This window comes from Homalodisca vitripennis, chromosome 5 (assembly GCF_021130785.1).
Source record: "Homalodisca vitripennis isolate AUS2020 chromosome 5, UT_GWSS_2.1, whole genome shotgun sequence".
NCBI lineage: Eukaryota > Metazoa > Arthropoda > Insecta > Hemiptera > Cicadellidae > Homalodisca > Homalodisca vitripennis.
In genome coordinates this window covers 136,162,718-136,183,547 of record NC_060211.1, presented here as the reverse complement: position 1 = coordinate 136,183,547, position 20,830 = coordinate 136,162,718, and the positions used below count along the sequence as shown (strand labels likewise).

The 20,830-nt window shown below is 37.4% G+C and overlaps 1 protein-coding gene across 1 annotated transcript in view; it reads left to right on the top strand.

The window, feature by feature from the left end:
• The first annotated feature begins 10,486 nt into the window (after positions 1-10,486).
• The window catches only part of LOC124362916 (terminal nucleotidyltransferase 5C), a 115,320-nt gene continuing 104,976 nt past the window's right edge, over positions 10,487-20,830 (top strand). Inside the window, exon 1 of the mRNA XM_046817807.1 lies at positions 10,487-10,944. Coding sequence (XP_046673763.1) covers positions 10,804-10,944 — 141 coding nt within the window. The 5' untranslated portion in view covers positions 10,487-10,803. The remainder of the gene's footprint in view (positions 10,945-20,830) is intronic.

The window sequence follows — 20,830 nt, the reverse complement described above, 5'->3', positions numbered from 1 at the left end:
CTCGTTATTGGTGATTTGAAAAGATTACAGGATTTCGGACGTTTTACACCGTTATGCGCAAAACTGAATCACTAAGGCTCATCGCCTGATATCGGACTCTTTCTCCAGATAGTACAGTTACTTACGATTTAAGGTTAAGCATGCTCGTAAATGAAAACATCGATTAAAAACTGACCAATGATATCATACTCAGACAATTTGTAGACTACCCTCCGTTTGCCTGATGTGCTGCTACAATTTCTGTTTGTGGTGTTTGGTTTGTGCCTTCGATTCCTACGTTTTCATATTTAATTTTGATCTTACAACTATTCTGTTGTGAAAGGATTAACAGGATTTCGGACATTTGCCATCGTTATAGGTTATTAAAGGTGTAACACAACATTTCGAGGATTGGACTCCATCTTCTTCGTCAGGTGGGGGAGGTATTAATACATAAAACAAGTAGAAGTAAACAACAGAAAGAAGTAAAGAAGGGAAAGAAAAGTGTTCAAACACACCCAAAAGCTGCTTGGAGTCCATTTCAGGCGTTGTCACTGCACAGGATGCAAGTCCCGAGCACAAATCTGTTGTCATCTATGGATTTCATTCGGCATGTTCACCGCCCTAATTGTGTTTATCTATGTGCTTAATCTTATACCTTAGTTTTTTGTTTGTTTGCAAAACGTAGTTTTACTTTTTTGTTTCTGTATCGGTGTTTAGCCCCCTGTGTTTAATACAAAACTCATCCGTTTTACTAACGGTACCAAAGGTGCCATAGATACCCTTGTCAAGACTTCATACCATCGAAGGGCTCAGAATTGGTATCGGCCGACTCAGTAAGGCCAATACTGTATACATCCTGCTATCTCAGTCTATTTCCAAGTAGTTAAATTACAAGTCTAAGGTAATGACTCTGTTGGACAACCGTTTTTATCTTACACCCGAACTGATATTTGCGCATTTTATAATAACAGCCCCGCTGGATGCAGAGGCTGTTTGAGACTTCTAGATGTTGGAAACTAGAAGACGCCGAGTCTAAGCTCGGCGTGGGATGTCAGGTTGACCAAGCCGGGCAGGGCAGGGCAGCTACCATTTCCACGACGGCGGCTTCAAATGTCAGAGGGGACCGCGAATAGTAAGAACTGGTCGGTAAACTGGTTTAGGTTCTCTACATCTGCGACCAGCGCCAACTCTAGCGATGTTGCTCAGCGCCGTCCAAGGCCGCCGCTTGTTTCTGAGTGGTCGGCTTTTTGCAAATTAATGCCTCCGACTCCGATAATTCGAGAATGATTGAGCAGTAACAGGCCAGCTTTGATTGTCTCGGCCTATAAAATATTACCAAAACAGGGATTATAGGAATCATACGAAATTAAATATAAACACCGCGTCGGGATTTCCACCAAAATATGGTTTTTATTCACACAGTTGTTGGTGTACAAGGACACATAGTTCAAAGATAGGTTTTGGATATCACAGCCAAGTTCTGATAGTGGCAATTTAAAATTAAATGCCTTGAAATTAGTTGCTAACATTTTAGTTTTTAGAAAGCACATTAATTGCAATTCTTCACATTTCATGGATGTAATCCACAGTAGCTACAGGTAAAACAGAACAAGTGTTTCTTTTTACATACTCATGCCAGAGATTAAATCAGCTTTTGTTACTGGACAATTTTGGCATAATGTTTTTTACTGTCATTAGGATAATTGAGAACAATCGCTGACCCATTATAATTTCATCCTGGTCGATAAGGACTCGGGGAAACGGGCCCACCGCCAAACAGTTACCAAACTTTTGACGGTATAGATCAACAAACATTAAGGATTGGACAGTTAGTTATTTCTGGACATTGGGTTCAGAATGTACCCATAAAATGTCATTATAACGTAGGTACACTTCTTTTGAAGGTAATATTCCATTAGTACTTGGTTTACATCATCTGGTATACTTGCTACTTTTATTTTAATTCAATTTTGAGCTGAGTTCCGGTTCACCTTCCTTTTATTGCAGCTTCTGGTATCTGATGCCGTCTCAGACTTGACTCCTGGGATCTGGAGTCATGTTCGTCCAAGAGATCCAAAGAAAGATGCTCGAAACGAAACATTTACACCTTTTCCACATCAGAGACACCTATAAATAGGTGAAGTGGTAGTCTCATTGTTTCATCAGATACACAATCGAGTGCACTACGATGTGATAGACAGGACCTCTAAGCACGGTGGAACAACCGAGTTTTCTACACAAAACGTAGCTATGGTAGGAACGGTTGAGACAGTGTTAGATACCAGGCTCTGCAATAAAAGGAAGGTGAACTGGAGCTAAACTCAGAATTCAATTGAATCAACCCTTCGTACCATAGCTAGGTTATGTGTACTTTTCATTTGTTGTAATAAGTTATATGTTTTCTAGTAAATAATGCAAAACAATATAAAAACTTTTTTACTCTATCAACATGAACTTTTAAATTTGTTCAGAATAAGCAGTGATGTGCTGAAAAATATAAACGCACTTGTGTAGGATTGGAGTTTGCAATGTTTACTATTAAGTGAAAGTAAAACGTTTTAAATAAAAATGGTAAGTTAATAATTAGGTAGTTTGTACAAGTTTGGAGATTTTGAATAGTGCACTTTGCTATTTCATACTATATTGTAAAGAAAAACATAGAAAACTTCAGTTTCCAAAACCATGAATTGAAGGACCGACAGGACGTGACTGGGGTGGATACCGTGCAAGTGAACAACTATTAAGCGGCATAAAATGGGGAGAAATAATAATAGTTCGCAAATTAATATTAGAATTTGTTTATGTTATATTATATATACAGAGTGAGTTTTATGTCCTGGCACACCTGGATATAATTTAAACGGCACGAGATATCTATGTGAAACCTTGACCCTACCTATTATAACATATTTTTTTAATTTTTAAAGTTGTTGAAAATTTTGCCCTCCTTTTCTAAAGTGGGTTAAAGGGGGGCAACTAAAAATGTTCAAATACAAACCCCTATCATGTGACCCCTCATTTTAAAGGGAATAAAAAAAGAAACCCAATAATGCAAACTAGAGGTCTCTACGTGTATTTTAACAGATTTTATGACAAATTTACAATTGAGTAAAAATAAACAAAATTGTAAATTTGTCATAAAATCTGTTAAAATAAACGTAGAGACCTCTAGTTTGTATTATTGGATTTCTTTTTTTATTCCCTTTAAAATGAGGGGTTACATGATAGGGGTTTGTATTTGAAAATTTTTAGTTGCCCCCTTTACCCCCCTCTAGAAAAGGGGGGCTAAATTTTCAACAACTTTAGAAATTAAAAAAAATATGTTATAATAGGTAGGGTCAAGGTTTTACAAAGATATCTCGGGCCGTTTAAATTATATCCATGTGTGCCAGGACATAAAACTCACTCTGTATATATTGGAAAATAAAGTATTTCGTAGTCCCGCTGTTACTTATTTAATTACTAAAGTATAACGCATAATCTTGTAATTGAGTGATCTGAGTTATTAGGTATTTTGGAAAGGTAACAGAGACGATAGTGTAGTATTTATTGTATGTTAAAATTCCCTATGTTGTACGATTTTAAAAAGAGATACGCCTGAAAAAGAGAGTACATACAAATTCTCGAAACGTAGCTACATATATACTAAGTAGCTGCACAGGTATATGCTGTAATTTGTAGCTGAGCTAAAAGTAGCTGTTACATTTAACTTAGCTACATAGCCAAACGTAAATGGTCTGCTTATCACCTGCTATATATAAGTTATATTCAATTATATATGGAAATAGGACTTGTATCTCATGGACTTAATGTTGGACAGGAAACTGACTGTCACCGACTATGTCACACATGCTATCCAGTGTGCCTTAGGCAGGTTCAAGAATCTACTGTCAGAGACAGCAAACTGCAGCTCATATAGTCAGTATATTTTACTGCTATCGTGCATATGGAAATAGCATCTCAAGAGCGAATAAAAAACTCCAGAACTGTGTTCCCTGCGGTTCATATTCAATCTTGGGCAATTCGCTCATCTCTTTGGTTGCAGATAAGCCTTAAATATGCTACCTATGTAAACCATATGCAGGGTACTATCTAGCTGTAGACTATGATCCCTCAAGGTTATTTCCCTCAAGGAGCTCAGTGCCTGAGTGAGAGACTTAACATACTGGGAGGAGATCTCACAGCGAAGCACCCACTATGATCGGCCTTCACTTTCCTACAATGGCAAAGAAGATCGGATGAAAAAGTTTCACGTACTTTGACCCACCGGTGTCTTCCTCCCTTCATGTCTCAAAGAGGGCATATCCTCTCAATTCTTTGTTTACAGTTTGTTATTGACGATGGAAGGTTAGAAAGGATAACAGGATTTCGAACATTTGCCATCGTTATAGGTTATAAAAAGTATAAAACTTAACGTTTCAAGGATTAGAATCTATCCCCTTCGTCAGGTGGTGGAGTTATTTATACATACAACAATAACGAACAGAAAGAAGTAAAGAAAGTAAAGAAAATGGTTCAAACGTATCCAAAAGCTGCTTGGAGTCCAGTCCAGGCGTTGTCACTGCACAGAATGCAGGGGTGTTTTACCCTTTATAACCTATAACGATAGCAAATGTCTGAAATCCTGTTATCCTCTCAAGTATAAAAAAATAAGAAGTTTTATCTCTGAAGTTTTTAATTAGAAATAAACATTTTACGTTTGTGTTGACATATTTCGTTATTCATTCTTTTCTATAGTATAGTTAAATACTTTTTAGATTAAGGTTTGTTGTTATCATTTATTTCAATCTAGAATTTGCAATGCTTAAACGTGACATGAGTTGCTCTGAAAATAAGAGTATCTGAGAAACAAGTTTTTTTGTCTTTACCACCTCTTTATTGACAACCAAATTTCAGCTATAAGGCTCTCCAATCGAGCTAAGCCTAGTTATATAGTTCACTTTAAGTTGCCCACTTGTAAATTTGTATCTCAGCTATAATAGCCTGTCTAGCTAGATGTCAACCTAGTGCAAATAAGTCGCATTTTGAGTGTTGTGAACCGCCCAAGATGCAGGTCCAGATCAATGCTCCTCACACCTGTGTCCGGATAACCAACTCAGCACTGTAATCTAGACAGTCATCTACAACCGGCAGCTCAAAAAGGACGATTTTCTGTGTTATATAATGATCTTGTAAATTGTTATGTTAGCACTTTAGTTAAAGGAAAATTCAAATAAACTTCCTGATGTAGGTACTCAGGTAAATAAACTGGGCATGTTTACTATCAAAGATAACATAGGCTGTATCACTACACCATAAAGTGACGTATTTTATATGTATATAAAATATGTACAGGCTGTCCCAGAACTCTTTACCAACCTTTTCAGGTATTATTCCCGGACCAAAGACATAACAAAATATCATATTAAAACTTTCGAAAACTCAATGGTACTTACCTAAGCAACCGCCAATTTTTATTTTTCACATATCTACTTTTAATTTGCGTACCGCTTATTATAATAAGTTAAAATCTGATATATAGCTGATTAACATACAGGTCTAATTACACAAAAATCATTGATTTTTACTATCTTTATTTTCTAAATGGCGGCTTCTATAAGCGTAAATATCTTAAAAACTACTTATGATAAAAAGTCACAGTAATTAAATAATAGTTACAAATGTTATCAAAAATTCAAAGAGAGCAAGTTAAAGAAAATTGGTTGAGAAATAAATAAGATAATGGGCCAAAGCCGAGTACTAAACAATATCAACAGCTATTTACGTGACAGCACTGCTTGTGAACAACAATAACCTGTTCTAATCAGTTGATTATAACATTACATTGTTGAACTGCCATCATAATAGCATTACCTATTGTAAAATTTAAGTTTCTTTTCATTAAAACGTAAGAAAATACAAATATTTATAAACTACAAAAATAATATCTTTATTTACATAGGATTTCTAATGCGTTACACATCAGTTTTTATAATCGAACAGAATACAAAATAATGTTGAATTCAAAGAAAGATTTCTACTGCTGAACAATTTTAAGCCCAGCATTAAATAAGGGGTGTTTAATATCCCCACAGTCAGTTTCTTTGCACACATTGGATTGTGTCGGAATCGTTAGCCTGAAATTTAACATATCCAAATTCAATTTTTATATCAATTACTACACTGCTGTGTTAGTTACCGCAACCCCCAATACCTGACTGTCTTGAGCCATCAACTGGTATCTTCATGAGTATGGAGTTATTTGGTCATTTTTAATGTATTTAAATAATTTCATGAAATTTGTCTCCATGAAAAAAATAAATAAAATTTATTTAAACAGGCCATAAGTGTAGGCTATCATGTAATGGAATGGTGATTTTAATATAGCCCTATGCAGTGTGATTGAAAAGAAAGTTACATCCCCCTTAAACCTTTTTGTTATTTTAGATGATATGTGAAATCACTTTTAGGCACTCTTAATAGCTACACAGAGGCTATACTAATAATGATAGTTTTCAAATCTTTGCCGCTCATGGGAAGGGTGTGGTGATGGGTAACTCTAAATGTCCATATAACTCTCATAGTCTTGTAACATATCATTTTAGAGGTCTTGGTTAGTCAATAAAAACACACTTAATGAATTGAAATCAGACCACTCTACAAGAAATGGCTTTTCCCAAGTCATGGCATGGAGAATATACGTAATTTTACAAATAATTAAAACTCAATTAAGACAAAATCGTTATTAGTGTAGAACTTTGTAGCTAGTAAGAGTGCCGCAAACAGATTTCACAAAAATAAAATTTAAAAAAAGTTTAGGGGTTACAATTTATTTTTCAATCACCATGTACATTTAAAAGTATACATTATTAATAAGTAGCATGTATTGTATTTAGACCGATACGTATATAGATAAAATCATCTGTGTTTAGTAAGAACTAATGACTTGAACATTGCACGCAATCAATGACTGTCGGGGCTGCCCGACCAGAACTGCGTGTGCGTGTTGGAGCTCTGGGGTCAGAGCGATCCGCCAGCGCACCTCCCACAGTATCGTCGCCACCAAGCCTGAAGTCAGGTTCCACAGCCTGCCTCAGAGCGGAATAGTACCCGACCGCTGCCGCACGAAAGAGACAGCTACCGAACCCACTCACACACCGAGCGTCTTCTCTGGCGCCCTAGCGAAGATAAAGACGTATCTGACCGCCCTCACACGGATTCACAGCGAGGTAGTCGCTATCTGCGCCCAGTCGCACAAAAGCAGTTTCAATTTTCACTGCTGCTACTGTATAGAGTTCACGCCGCCCTCTCAGCAAAACTAACTGTCTGCCGCCCGACCCGTGTGGTCTGACAGCAATGAATCATGCTCTGCTTTAAGATAAAAAAGGTTACCCGGGTTTGAAAGTTAACAACATAATAATCAGTTAAACTACAATAACGGGAGTTATAACATTGGTCTTGTTTATTTTTACATTTTTACACTATAGTAAACAAATTATGTACAAAATGTAACTTCTAGTTTTGATGTAGTATCAACGATATGAGAACCGGTTTTTGCCGCTTTTTTTGGCAAATTGCAACCTTGATTCATAACTTGGAGATTCTTTATCCAAATAGACAACAATTCGTATGTAAGATATCTAAAAGTTGTACTTATTTTCTACACCGATTTCATTGAGGAGGTTTTGTTAATTGAGTGCGGGGCCTGCTAGGCCGAATGCACGAACTGTCGAGTGGACGGAGTTGCCATGATCGTGTCGTGTCGCGGCCCGCTCATGCCTTGGACTGGAAGAGGAAGCTGTAATAAATATTACTTTAATACACTTTACCATTTCCCATCACCTTTTCTCATGAGGGTTTTGGACCAACATGGCAGGCCCATGCTATGAAACCGTTTCTACAAAACTACGATATTTACATGTTAGATTATGTTAGTTTACATGTTAATCACTGTCTGAATATTCTGTTAAGCTGTCTATGAATAAAATTTATTGTCTATGATTGACAATTAGGTTGCCGTTTTTTCCAATAAATACCTATTTTATATTGTTTTTATAACTAATGAATACACTACTTCAATTGTTCTAGATTAACCGATCGCTCCGCTTCTCGGTAAAGATCATTCATTACGTCCATCGATGTTCCTTTTTCTGCCTGGTTAACCATATCCATTTTTGCTGTTTTCCTTCAACGTAAGCCCAAATTAGCTCAATCGGATTAAGTTCGCAGTGAGCCACTGGAAGCCAGACGAGTTCGACATCAGGCACTCGTCATTTTCACACCATTCTGTCTGTATAGTGTTTGGAATCCAATTCGTTATGGCAATCTCCGCCGCTCTTCTTGCCAATCAAATACAATTCAATTCCAGGAAAAAGTTTTCTTCAATGCCCATACCCTGATTATGACGATTTTTTTAATCCTCCTTTCCAACCGTAGATTTTTTAAAATACAGCTTCTTCAATGGTCGTAGTTATTGAAGTTATACTGAATGTAGTTAACTCTTTCTCTTACCAAGCATAAGACACCGTGTATTTTTTCCATACCAACTTTCGTTTGTTAAACATAGTTTGTACAGGTTTCTACAGAGGTCCTTCCTTAATTTAACGAAGGAACGGATACAGTTTACTCAGAATTTAACTCAAAACATGATTACGAAATTGGCTGGAAAAACATAATGATGGTGTAGGGGCCTAATTGGGACAGTGTATGGTCATAATGACAGCATTCAATAAGAAAAACACGCTGGTCTGAATCGGAAAGCAAGTAAAAAGTGCATTTCTTTGTTCTGATTCTGCACCGTGTTTTGGCACAAGTGGTTTTTATTCTGGAGTAAGTTTGGCTAAGTGAATTTTACCTCTCCTTTTTCATCTACTGTATTGTGTATTGTATTGTATTGCGGCCAAACTCATGTTTCGTTGTACTTATTACAAAAGTAATAGACATAGGTAATAATTATTTTATTTTATCTTAAATGATTATAAATATTTTCTTGTAAAATGTTTGACACAGTTAATTACTTTACACAGCAGCAAAGCAAAAATTATTGGAATTGGATACTGTCGGAAATGTGTAGGCCTACATTATATACAGTGGAAACATTCATAAAAACCCTTGATTGTGAATTATAGCAAGCTGGTAATGAATAAGGGGATTGGCAAATATTCCACTGATTCGGGTGGAATAATACCGGTGTCTTCTTCCCTAGACCTCCTAAGACCTTATGGAGAAGGTTGTAAACCCCCAATCCTCCCTCCATTGGGTATGCCACTGACTTTAACGATGGGGTTATTTTCAAACAACTACGGAAACCTATTTTAAGATATGAAATAGAAAAGAAGGAGCTGTCTTGATGAAACGCATGTATTGTTAAATGTGTAGCAATGCCATTTATTAACTCGTTATTTCTTCATTTAATTAAATCACTACACTAACGTTATAATAATAGTATATATATACATAATGTATTTCAGTGTCTGCTTTCAAAATTTGTTGTATCGAAATAAGTAAAGTAATGTTTGTCACAAAAAATTGTATTAATGATCAAATGTACGGAGTACTAACTAAAGGAGGCTGTAGTAGTTATAGCAGTGTCTAAGGGTGGCAGACGTCTTAAACCTAGGCTTGCCAAGATGCATATTAATTAAGTAGAGTCGTAATGGCATGCAGTTACAAGTTAGTGAGTGCAATCATTTGGTTTTTTTGCTTCGTCATGAAAAGTGTTTTCAAAGGCTAGCAGTTCAAAAATGTTTACATTTTATTTACAAAACTCATTTATATATAGAAAATACCTTTGTATCTCATTGAAGCGTGTTTTAAAACATGTAACGTCTTCAAAAATATGGGCATACTGTAACAAAGTTTCGGTGCAATCTTTTTCTTACAGTATAGACAGACGACTGTACAGACTCAGAAAGAATATGTTGATTTATAAAGGATATTGAAACATACATTGATATATGAAACATCAAAATGTGATTTGCCCTATAAATACATAGGTACACATTTACACCTCTTCAAATGCCTACAAAATAAAAAAGTTAGCAAGGATTGAATCTGTTGAAACCAAATCTAACGTAAACACATATTCAAAATGTCAGATTTCTAGTTCAGTAATAAGTGTTCTACACAAAGGTCATCTCCATTGTAGTTGCGGCCATTACTTAAATTCCACACAAACGATTTTCCATTGTTTTAATTAGTTTAAACAATTTTGTTATAACACATTACAAACAGCTAGCATTATATTGATTTTAAATACTTATAATAAGAATGGTTTTGTATTCAATTGTTTAGCTATTTCTAATTGATAATTTGGTTCGCTGATTCAGTTGTCTTGGTGGCCACTTATTATACTGCAGCCCTTATTTCTGTGCCTCGGTAAGAGAGCTGTAAAGGGAGGAAGCAGGAAAGGACAAAAATAAATTGACAATTCAATTGAATAATATTAGCGCGTCGGCGACAACGGCGCGGCGCGGCGGCGGAGACGCGACGGAGGGAGATGCGCGCAAGTGTTTGCGCAGTCGTCTGTTCCTCCCACGCCGCGCCACGCCGCGGTCAGCTGTGTCACGCGGCCTGCTCTCCTCTCGTACCGTACCGGTCGACTCGCCTACTCCACTCGTTCGATCGCTCGTCGGTGCCGGTGCGTGAGTGTCAGTGGGTGCCCCTCAGTGCGGTTTTTACTCACCTTAACCCTACACTCGCTTCCCGCACACACTGTAATTGCCAACAAGAACATCCATCAAACATCTGTTAGCGTGAGTTTTGAATTTCCAACGCAACTTTTGAACCGACTAACGTATTTTGAGCCTTTTAAGAGTAACGGTTTCAAATTTTTTTGTGAAAATGAAAAAGAGCGAAGTAAAAATCGTACACGGCCAGGGGAAAGTGACACCTCCGGCTTCAGACAGAGTGGTGAGCACCGGCAGCAAGAGCAAGATCAAGATGATCGAAGGGGAAGGAGGCCAACCACTGCCGCTCATGCAGGTGAGTGTGTGAAAGTGTGTTAAGTAGTGTGCAAGCAAGGACGTCTGTAGTATTAAAATGTAACGCTATCCAGCCTCCCCCGCCACCACCCACCCCCGGCCCTCTCACTTTACGCAACTAACAGCTGTGCCAGACGACGTCAAAATAACGGAAAACGGAGAAACAGCTGTTAGCTGTTCATTTGATTTTATTTAGTTACGTTGTCTCAGATTTCATGACCATATTGACATCCATCCTTGTATCACATCACGTTCATTGCTGGATATTAGTTTACCATGATCATTTTATAGTTCATTGTCGTTTACAATGATTTATGTATACCTTGGCACTACCTTTTTGAATTTTTTCAGATTCACGTTTCATATAAATTTATTATATTATTAAGTGTGTCATTACAATAAATTACATAAATGGTTAATGAACATAATGTATCTGAGAGCAATGCTATACAAATAACTAACAATCGTTCTTTATCGTATATGTAGCCTACTGAAGAAGGCTTAATAGGTTAGTGGGAATTTTTGATATAGATACTAATATTTTGACTCAAAATTGTGGATACAACACATTAGTATGACTAATTAAATAAAATTGCAGTATAATGTTTCATTTTAAGATTAATGATTATGGTTTAACAATCTATAACTAGATACTTCCAGTGTAATAGACATCATGATAACAAAATAGACCGTCCGTATTATTTTCCCATTTCAGAGATGCATATCTTATATAGAGGGACGATATTCATTAACAGATTTTGAAATAATCTGAAGTCCTGTCTTCAAAGTACAAAAATATTTCCGTTGACTGTCGATAGAGGGCGTAATAACAAACAGCTTTTGCTGTTTCAGACCTGGTAGTATTTTCCAGTAGAGAGAAGGGGGGGGGGGATCGGTCTCTGACTTGACATCTGGTCTAGCATCAAAAGGGTTACAAACCTATGAGTCAGGTCATAGTTCTACGCAGTGGCGTATATAGAAAATTATTTTGGAAGGGGCTGCCACACTGGTTGGTTTAGGATGTATAAAAGCTCGTCTAAAACAGAGAGAGACTTGGAATCTGGGGAATTGCTGAACTTTAACACCTCATAACTGTGTTCTAGCTTAAAAAATACAGGGTGCAATTTTATAGTTTATCTTTCATAGTTTTGAGTAGGGGAAGATTGAGCTCCCTTTATATACACCCATGAACTCCAGCCTTCGGCAACTTGTATGACGTCTCATTCTCCGCAATCACATGCTACTGTACCCACATCAGAGTGACACTGTTACGGGTAGCTAGGGCATTAAGTAGTAATAGATAGTCTCAGATCAACTTGGACACATTAAACAAAAGTCCTTCTCAATGCAGCTTTACCCGATAGGATAGAGTAGATATTAGCCTCGTTTGGTTTTTTTATGGGTTGATCCAGACACAAAGATTTATTGCAAGCATGCTGCTTAAAAGACTGTCGGAAATGAACCCAACCCTCAGAGGACCAGAATTTTGGTTCTTTGACGTCCAGACCCACCCTTTATCTCTCCTTGATTCATCTGTGTACCAGATCTCTGCTCTTTCTCAAAAGAGGGCCACCCTGCTGCCCTACTTGGCGCTCTGGTATGATCACTTGGCAAGAGCGATCAAAGGAGAATTGTTTAGGGATAGTATCTAAGCAAGGTAAGAGCATAAATAGTTGTTCAATTATTGATTATACTCATATGACGAGCTAAGTAACTTGGTTTTCTTTCAAGCAGTCTTGCAGCACCAACTCGCCCTTCACGTAAATGAAAAGGATACCGTGTAGACAACCCTTACAAAGCTTCTAGTGATCTGTCGTCCCTTAGGACCAGAGCGCAAGGTGCACTAATGCAAAGCCCAGAGATTTTTGTTGTCTGATTTCCACCAAATTTGGAACGAATTTTTCTTTTGTAAATACGAAACTTTAATTTGTTATTCAACTTCATTGGACCATAGGCTACAGTCCTCCACAGAACAAGCCTGCCTTAATATTGAATCACTCTGAACATAATACGAGTACATCGTGAAGAGAAGCCTTTTCAAGAAATATTTTTTTAGTTAGTCATGCGTTTGTGGTCATGGAGGACTTTACTGCATCGCTTCACATGTCGACAACATACAGCACTACACTCCGGTATCAGCGACCTGCCCAAGGCATCAATTCAAATTACTCAATAACCATGACACTAGGCATTATCAAGAATAAGTAAATGATTTTCTATAATTACTAATTAGTATGTCAGTTGAAAGCGATAGCATAAGGTTAATGAGTCTATTTTTAATCTATAAATGTAATTACAATTTCCCAGTAAGGTCAATGCTAAATGGTGAACATGACCTTGGACCTTACTTCTTACAAATAGACTATTACATATAAATATAGTGGTAGGATCTGACATGAGAGGCTATGTCCTATGACGGGTTCATTTGCGTAAAATAAAGTACGGGGTTGACTAATTCCTTAACAATCTTTAGCCTACTGTTTAAACAGTAGCATTATGTTATAGGTATTTACGAATAAAAAATGAATTTAATAAATTATGTAAACGATTAGACAGCAAAATAGACACAACCATCTTGTAGATATAAAACCCAATAATGATGATTTATCGAAGTCTTCTCACTGTGGGAGTTGGTGGTATATCGAATTTTTGGTAGTGACTAACTATCTAACTAACTAGGGTTATTTATTTATTCGTTTTACCAACAATGTCTGTGCAAATATGGAGAAAGCAGGTGGAGACAGAAGCGCGCCTACACCTCAATAAAGACTGTGATGAGGCACAGACTGTACTTACACTCAAAGTGGCGTTTGCCTTGTGATATTTGCGGGCCATCACCAAGTACAGTCTACGTGCGGCGCTGGTGTTAATTGTCGTGTCGATGGTAGTCTGTTACTTACATAACTGTGTGAGACTTTCCGACGTGAACAACTATCTATCGCCTTGAAGGCCGCGACATAGTCAAGTACTGTAACAAAGTGTTTTATGCCTAATATGAATGAAGATGGGTGGAGTGGATGTAGAATTGTAGCTGTCAGATGTAGAAATGATTGACTGTTTCTTACCAAGTGTCTGTACCAACAAATTGCAACCGATGGAGTCACGGAAATTTAGGTGGACTTTGGACTAGGAATGTTTCGATCATCACTATATCGGTAAGCTGGTGGAATCTGCATTCCAACCCCAATTTTCATCACTTTGAGGGCCAATATTATATAACCTAGCCACTATTGAAGCCATTGTCTAATCGAAATGGATTATGCGAATGACACGTTCCTTACATGAAGGCCGATTTAAACAACTTTACTAGCTTTACAAATCCCTTGCCATCAAAATGCATACTGCAAATGTACATTTAGTATAGGATGGCCGTTTCCAACTATCTTGCCACCTTTTCAAAGCTGCTGCCATCCAAAGTGATGATGCAACCGCTAGTGACGAATAGGTGCTAGCTTTACAAAGCTCCTGTCATCCAAATGGATACTGCAAACGTACATTTAGTACAGGACAGGCCGATTCCAACAACTACCGCCTTTGCAAAGCTGCTACCATACAAAGTGATGATGCAACGTCGAGTGCCGTACAGGTACTAACTTTACAAAGCTCCTATCATCCAAATGGATACTGCAAACGTACAGGACGGCCGTTCCTAATAATCTTGCACATTTACAAAGCTCCTATCATCCAAATGGATACTGCACACGTACAGGACGGCCGTTCCCACTTGCACATTTACAAAGCTCCTGTCATCCAAATGAATACTGCAATACAGGACGGCTGTTCCTAACAATCTTGCACATTTACAAAGCTCCTGTCATCCAAATGGATACTGCAAACGTACAGGACGGCCGTTCCCAATAATCTTGCACATTTACAAAGCTCCTGTCATCCAAATGGATACTGCAAACGTACAGGACGGCTGTTCCTAACAATCTTGCACATTTACAAAGCTCTTGACATTCAAAGTGGTGATGCGAACCTCAAGGACGTATAGGAAGGCCGATTCCAAAAATCTTGCCATTTTTAAAAAAGCTCCTATCATCCAAAGGGATGATTAAGTGCAATTAGGTGACATACAAAACGCCCGATTTCAATATATCTAAGTATCCTCAAACTCCGCCTAGGAAGCAATTGGATAAAATAGGATTACGCTACAAATTTAGGAATTTACAATAATTGTTTCCCCGTATAACGTTATTTCGGACGAGCCTATAAAAAACTTAAATTAGCACTAACTCAATTATGTTGGAATCATTCTAATCACAATAATGGCAGATTATTCTCACTGATTTTATTTCACCAGGGAATGATGAGAAATGTCAAATCCAACATCGTTATCTTTACGACGAATTGTTTTCAATTTATTGTGATTCGTTATCATTGGACATAAGTGTCTATATTTTCATTGAATCAATCAGCTGTTTGAAGATTAAGATGATTAGGCTACAGGTCCCGAGATTGATTATGAGGTTTAAACTGTCTTAGAAGTTTAGCTTCAGTTTTGATTCTTAGCCCAGGCTATGTATTAAATGAATAAACTAATTAATTTCAACTCGGATATATTATATAGGCCCATCTGTTAATTAGAGAAGTTCAATACTGGTTAGTTATACTACATTTTTCAAACAACGTTAAATCAATGTTAATCTAGAAGTAAGTAAATTAGTATACAGAACAATAATCTAATTTCACAATTAATAACCTATTTGGAAAAACTAATAGCTTACAGTTTAGAGCAATTTATTAAATATTTAGTGTAAAAGAAATTATAATGTTATATTATATAATATTAAAGTGATTATATAATGTAGTCTATGTCAGTAACGTGTCTAAGATTTGAGTTTGTGAGTTGAGCAGGGGGGGGGGAGCGTTATGATGGCACTCAAACTTTTAAATGTTATGTGATATAAAAGAAATTGGTATACAGTTATCAATCTTTTACTACCAACTATTAAAATTTGGTACTTTTCTTCATAACCGAACTTTTACTTCCGTAGTATATGCTATTAAATTCGATTAATCTAATTGTCCTCATTATTTCAGTGATAACACACTCGAACAGAGTAACGATATCAAGTTGTTCTTACCTATTAAGTTCCGATAACCTGAACTTAGCTAACTAGTTTATTAATTAAATTTTCTTCCACTTAGTCAAGTTAAGGTTGAGAAAATGCATGTGCAATACAAGTACTAAGTAAATATTACGCAAGTTTATGGTAATAGCTGATTGTGTTTAAAAAAATGTTTATGTGTTTATTGTCTGTCAATAAATTGCGAATGGTAACAGTTCTGATAAACGTGATAAAGAGCATTTCCTCGGCGAATAGACCCAAACAAAAGATAGGTACTAAATAGTGGGTAATTCGCCATTGTTAGTATTATCGAAAATCTTTTTATGGCGGTCATCTGCTGGAATATTCCCATTTTTGGATCTGGTATGTTTTTAATCAAACAAATCCACGAGATACATATACTAACCAATCAGGAAAAGAATTAAAGTAGATTCTATGACATCGTAGAAATAGTTTTTTTTCTTTCGGTTATCATATAGTTAAATAAATATACCAAACTGTTTGGGGCCCCTGTAGGATACGCCGCTGATCTGTCTTACAATCATCTTGTTATTCGTATTCCACGATGTTCTTGGTAAAGTATCAGCTCCTTGTCAATATTTTATCATGATATGTGCCAGACGCCTGTTATCATCAAGAGATAACAGAAGGTATCTGAGGGTTAGGTGCCTCTAGGTTACAGTTGCCAAATGGGAAGGCCAGCCGGGCCGTGACGACTAGCAGCAGCTGATAACTGTTGCTGCAACACTGATTCGTAGCCTCCGTTAGTTACACTGCAGTTCAGTGTGGGGCAATAGATTAAATAATGCCGCTTATTTGTAGTTTTGTAATCGAAGAGGTTATTTCTCATTGTTCTTGGTACAAAATCAGCTTGTTGACACTCCGACCATGGCCGTGTATCATGATGTATGTACACCAGACGCATGTTATCAGCCATAGATAACAGAAGGTATGTGAGGGTGACTCTAGGTTAGGTTACAGTTGCCAAATGGGAAGGCCAGCCGGGCCGTGACGACTAGCAGCAGCTGATAACTGTTGCTGCAACACTGATTCGTAGCCTTCGTTAGTTACACTGCAGTTCAGTCTGGGGCAATAGATTAAATAATGCCGCTTATTTGTAGTTTTGTTATCGAAGAGGTTATTCCTCATTGTTCTTGGTACAAAATCAGCTTGTTGACACTCCGACCATGGCCGTGTATCATGATGTATGTACACCAGACGCATGTTATCAGCGATAGATAACAGAAGGTATGTGAGGGTGACTCTAGGTTAGGTTACAGTTGCCAAGTGAGAAGGCCAGCCGGGCCGTGACGACTAGCAGCAGCTGATAACTGTTGCTGCAACACTGATTCGTAGCCTCCGTTAGTTACACTGCAGTTCAGTCTGGGGCAATAGATTAAATAATGCCGCTTATTTGTAGTTTTGTTATCGAAGAGGTTATTCCTCATTGTTCTTGGTACAAAATCAGCTTATTGACACTCCGACCATGGCCGTGTATCATGATGTATGTACACCAGACGCATGTTATCAGCCATAGATAACAGAAGGTATGTGAGGGTGACTCTAGGTTAGGTTACAGTTGCCAAGTGAGAAGGCCAGCCGGGCCGTGACGACTAGCAGCTGGTGACCGCCACTGGGTTGACTCTCTGATCCACAGCCATCGCCACTGCCGCTGCCAATTAGATTGTATTGCTATCAGTAATAAATCATGCCACTTATTTGTCAAATTGTTAACGAAGACTTTATATCTCAATGTTCTTGGTATAGAATCAGCTTGCCACTCCGACCATGGCCATGCATCATGAGATCTGTACACCAGACGCATGTTATCAGCCATAGATAACAGACGGTATGTGAGGGTGACTCTAGGTTAGGTTGTAGTTGCCAAGTGAGAAGGCCAGCCGGGCCGTGACGACTAGCAGCTGATCCGGCACTGCTGCCACTCTGTTCTCTGCCGCTCCCACTGCCTCTGCCAATTAGTGCAGTCTGGGGCAATAGTAATAAATACGCCGCTTAATTATCCACACTGCGCTGCACTTTCCACATTTGGGATTAGGTTTAATTAATTCGGCTAGTCCAACCTACATGTTAAGCGGACGGTAGCGGAACTCCGCTCTGCCCATTGAGTGAATACGAGGAAAACTGATTTAAACACTTTTTATACATCTCAGAGACTCTGATGTACTCTCGTCGATCACGCGATGATATCGGACCGTAACATTAGTTTTTTAATTGTCGCAGTTGAATAAATGTTATATTTTATGATGTGTTATATAGTTGTTTTAGCAAAAGCTACAAAGCAATAAAATAATTACCATTACTTACCATTCCATGTTGAAAAGCTATTAACTGTTTTTTTTTTACAAAAAATTTTTTTTCGTTCAATTTTTTATATTTAGCACAGTATAGCACTCAACTAAACACACTCAAATAACAACCAAAAATATACAAAATATGGGCAAATTTATCACAAATAACAAATATGCACAACGTATACATTTAATTTTTGGAAAAAATCACAGGATAAAAAATGTATTGGTTTTTGCCCGCAGAAAAGTCCTAAAATCTACTAAAGTCAAACAATTACTTCAGCAGATAAGTTTTAAGACGGAAAACATATACACGGCATGTGGATAGACTAATAGTGCCGTTTCTCTAGTTTATTACTGTGAAAAATGCATTGAGAAATGTTATCAATTATGGGTGTTAACATTTGCGGTAAACGCCGGCCTAATCTCGCGTAGCGCAAAGTTATCACTATTGGGCTGCTCGCTGACATCGCCTATCGCTGTCAGCATTTTTAGGGTTAACAAGAACACTCCATGTGCCGAAGTAACATGCTATTTTTCTCATCTATGTAGTATAAATTGAAGTAAAATTCTGTCCCTGTAGATTTCTTCAATAAGTAATCAGTGTACTAATATGCTAGGAATTCTACCGAACAATCAAACGTAAGAGTCGAAGTTACAACTATTTGATGTTGTTACGAATTATCACATCAGCCGTTTAATGCTGCACCCATCCCAACTAGAATTATTCCGGTCATAGGGTAAGATGTAAATGACAAACACAAATCTCTTTTCACTAGTGCACTGTCAAACAATAATTTTGATTTTATTTGAGTTTTGAAAATAGAAATTACATCGCATGGAATTTATGTGGTTTTGACTAGATTTAGTATTCGAAGTAAAATTGTTCAAGGATTTCGTTACTTACTTTTCCCGCTATTTTTGGGAGTGAGATGATGGGAGGGGGGAGGCGTTCCTCTGAGTACTTCGTATTATAATAATAATTATCAATAAATATTATTGATAATTTTCTAACAAGGTAATTAATTAAAAAGAAAGTCTGCATTTAAAGCTCATTGTCACTCTAGTGGCTGTGACATATATAACACCATCCAAACTAACCTCAAATTCCGATGTACAAGTAACTAGTTCATTTTACAAGGTCGCGCCTCCATTCCCAGTGAATTGGTTATCAGCTGTTTCACGCTTTCAGCACGTCCTACATGGAATTAACACGATGTAACGTTTTGTATGAGGAAATCTGCAATGATTAGACAAACGCGATAGCCTCCAGGGGGACTATCTTATCTGTAATCCTCGGGAGTACTAGGTCGTAGTAACCAAGGCTCGTAGTTACAATGACAGTCTAGCAGTAGTAGCTACTGCAGTAGGCGTACCCACTTCAGTAGGCCTAGTTTCCAACCCACTCTGGGAATACAGTGCAAACGCCCCGCCTCCGTTTTGTGTCGATAGCAGATGTTCTACAGCTATTCATGTCTAGGGTCTCACACCTGCCTCATCCCTTTCCGTAGTGATCCCTCGTCCTGTATCACATTATCATACATTCAGTTCGGGCTATTGGATTGCAATTCCGGCCTGCAGACTGCGAGGCGGCTACTCGTTTCAGGAGATATATGGGAAATTTGAGGCGTCTTCCCATGATAGCTTGAAACCCTTTCAGCACTCTGAATAATGGAGGCTTCCTATGAAGAAAACGGGATTTTCCGGATTTTGCTATCTTTCCTGATTCAAGTCACAAAGTTTTGCTACGGCTTGTTTATTTTAACGTAGATTGTAGTTATGCAAGGTTGGTTAAGATACCAGATTTCAGAACTTGAAATGTAGTTTTATTGATGTCTTCTATCACTGAACGATGATAAATTTGTGGAAACTCCTGTTTCCTTCTCAAACCTTCCATCCCCAGAAACTAATTTCAGACAAAGGGCAATTGCGTTAAGTTTATTGGTATTCTTAGGTGACAAAACTCAACCTCGTCGCTTAAGTATCGTAATCGGTGATTTTGTATGCCTTTACAGAAACAATTCGAGATGGCCTATGCCATGATTTGTAAAACGATTATATAATCACTGTAATAGCGTGATGTATTTGACCTATCATACTACAATGCGAATAGAGAGGGATGTGACTGAAGGTCGCGCCACTACAGATAACAAACAGCTGATAACAGCTGATAACACTCTTAACATGTTATCGCCCTAATTACGCTCTAGTTGTCTGAGCTGCTATCTAAAGTTATACATTCTTTAATATACAGATGTAAAAAGTGCACTGAATTAACGATTTTATTTTTTTAATTTTACCATCTGAATATTCTTACTGAATGACCTAATCTTTCTGGTTGGATATAAATCGATTAATATGTAAATAACATTTTGGCGACTACTACAAAATACAATTTAAAATAATATTATTCTCGCTTTATCGGGTTAGTGTTATCGATATTTAATTTGCTTGAAGATTTAAATGTTTAAAAATACATTGTTAGTGCTAACATAGCGTTATATTA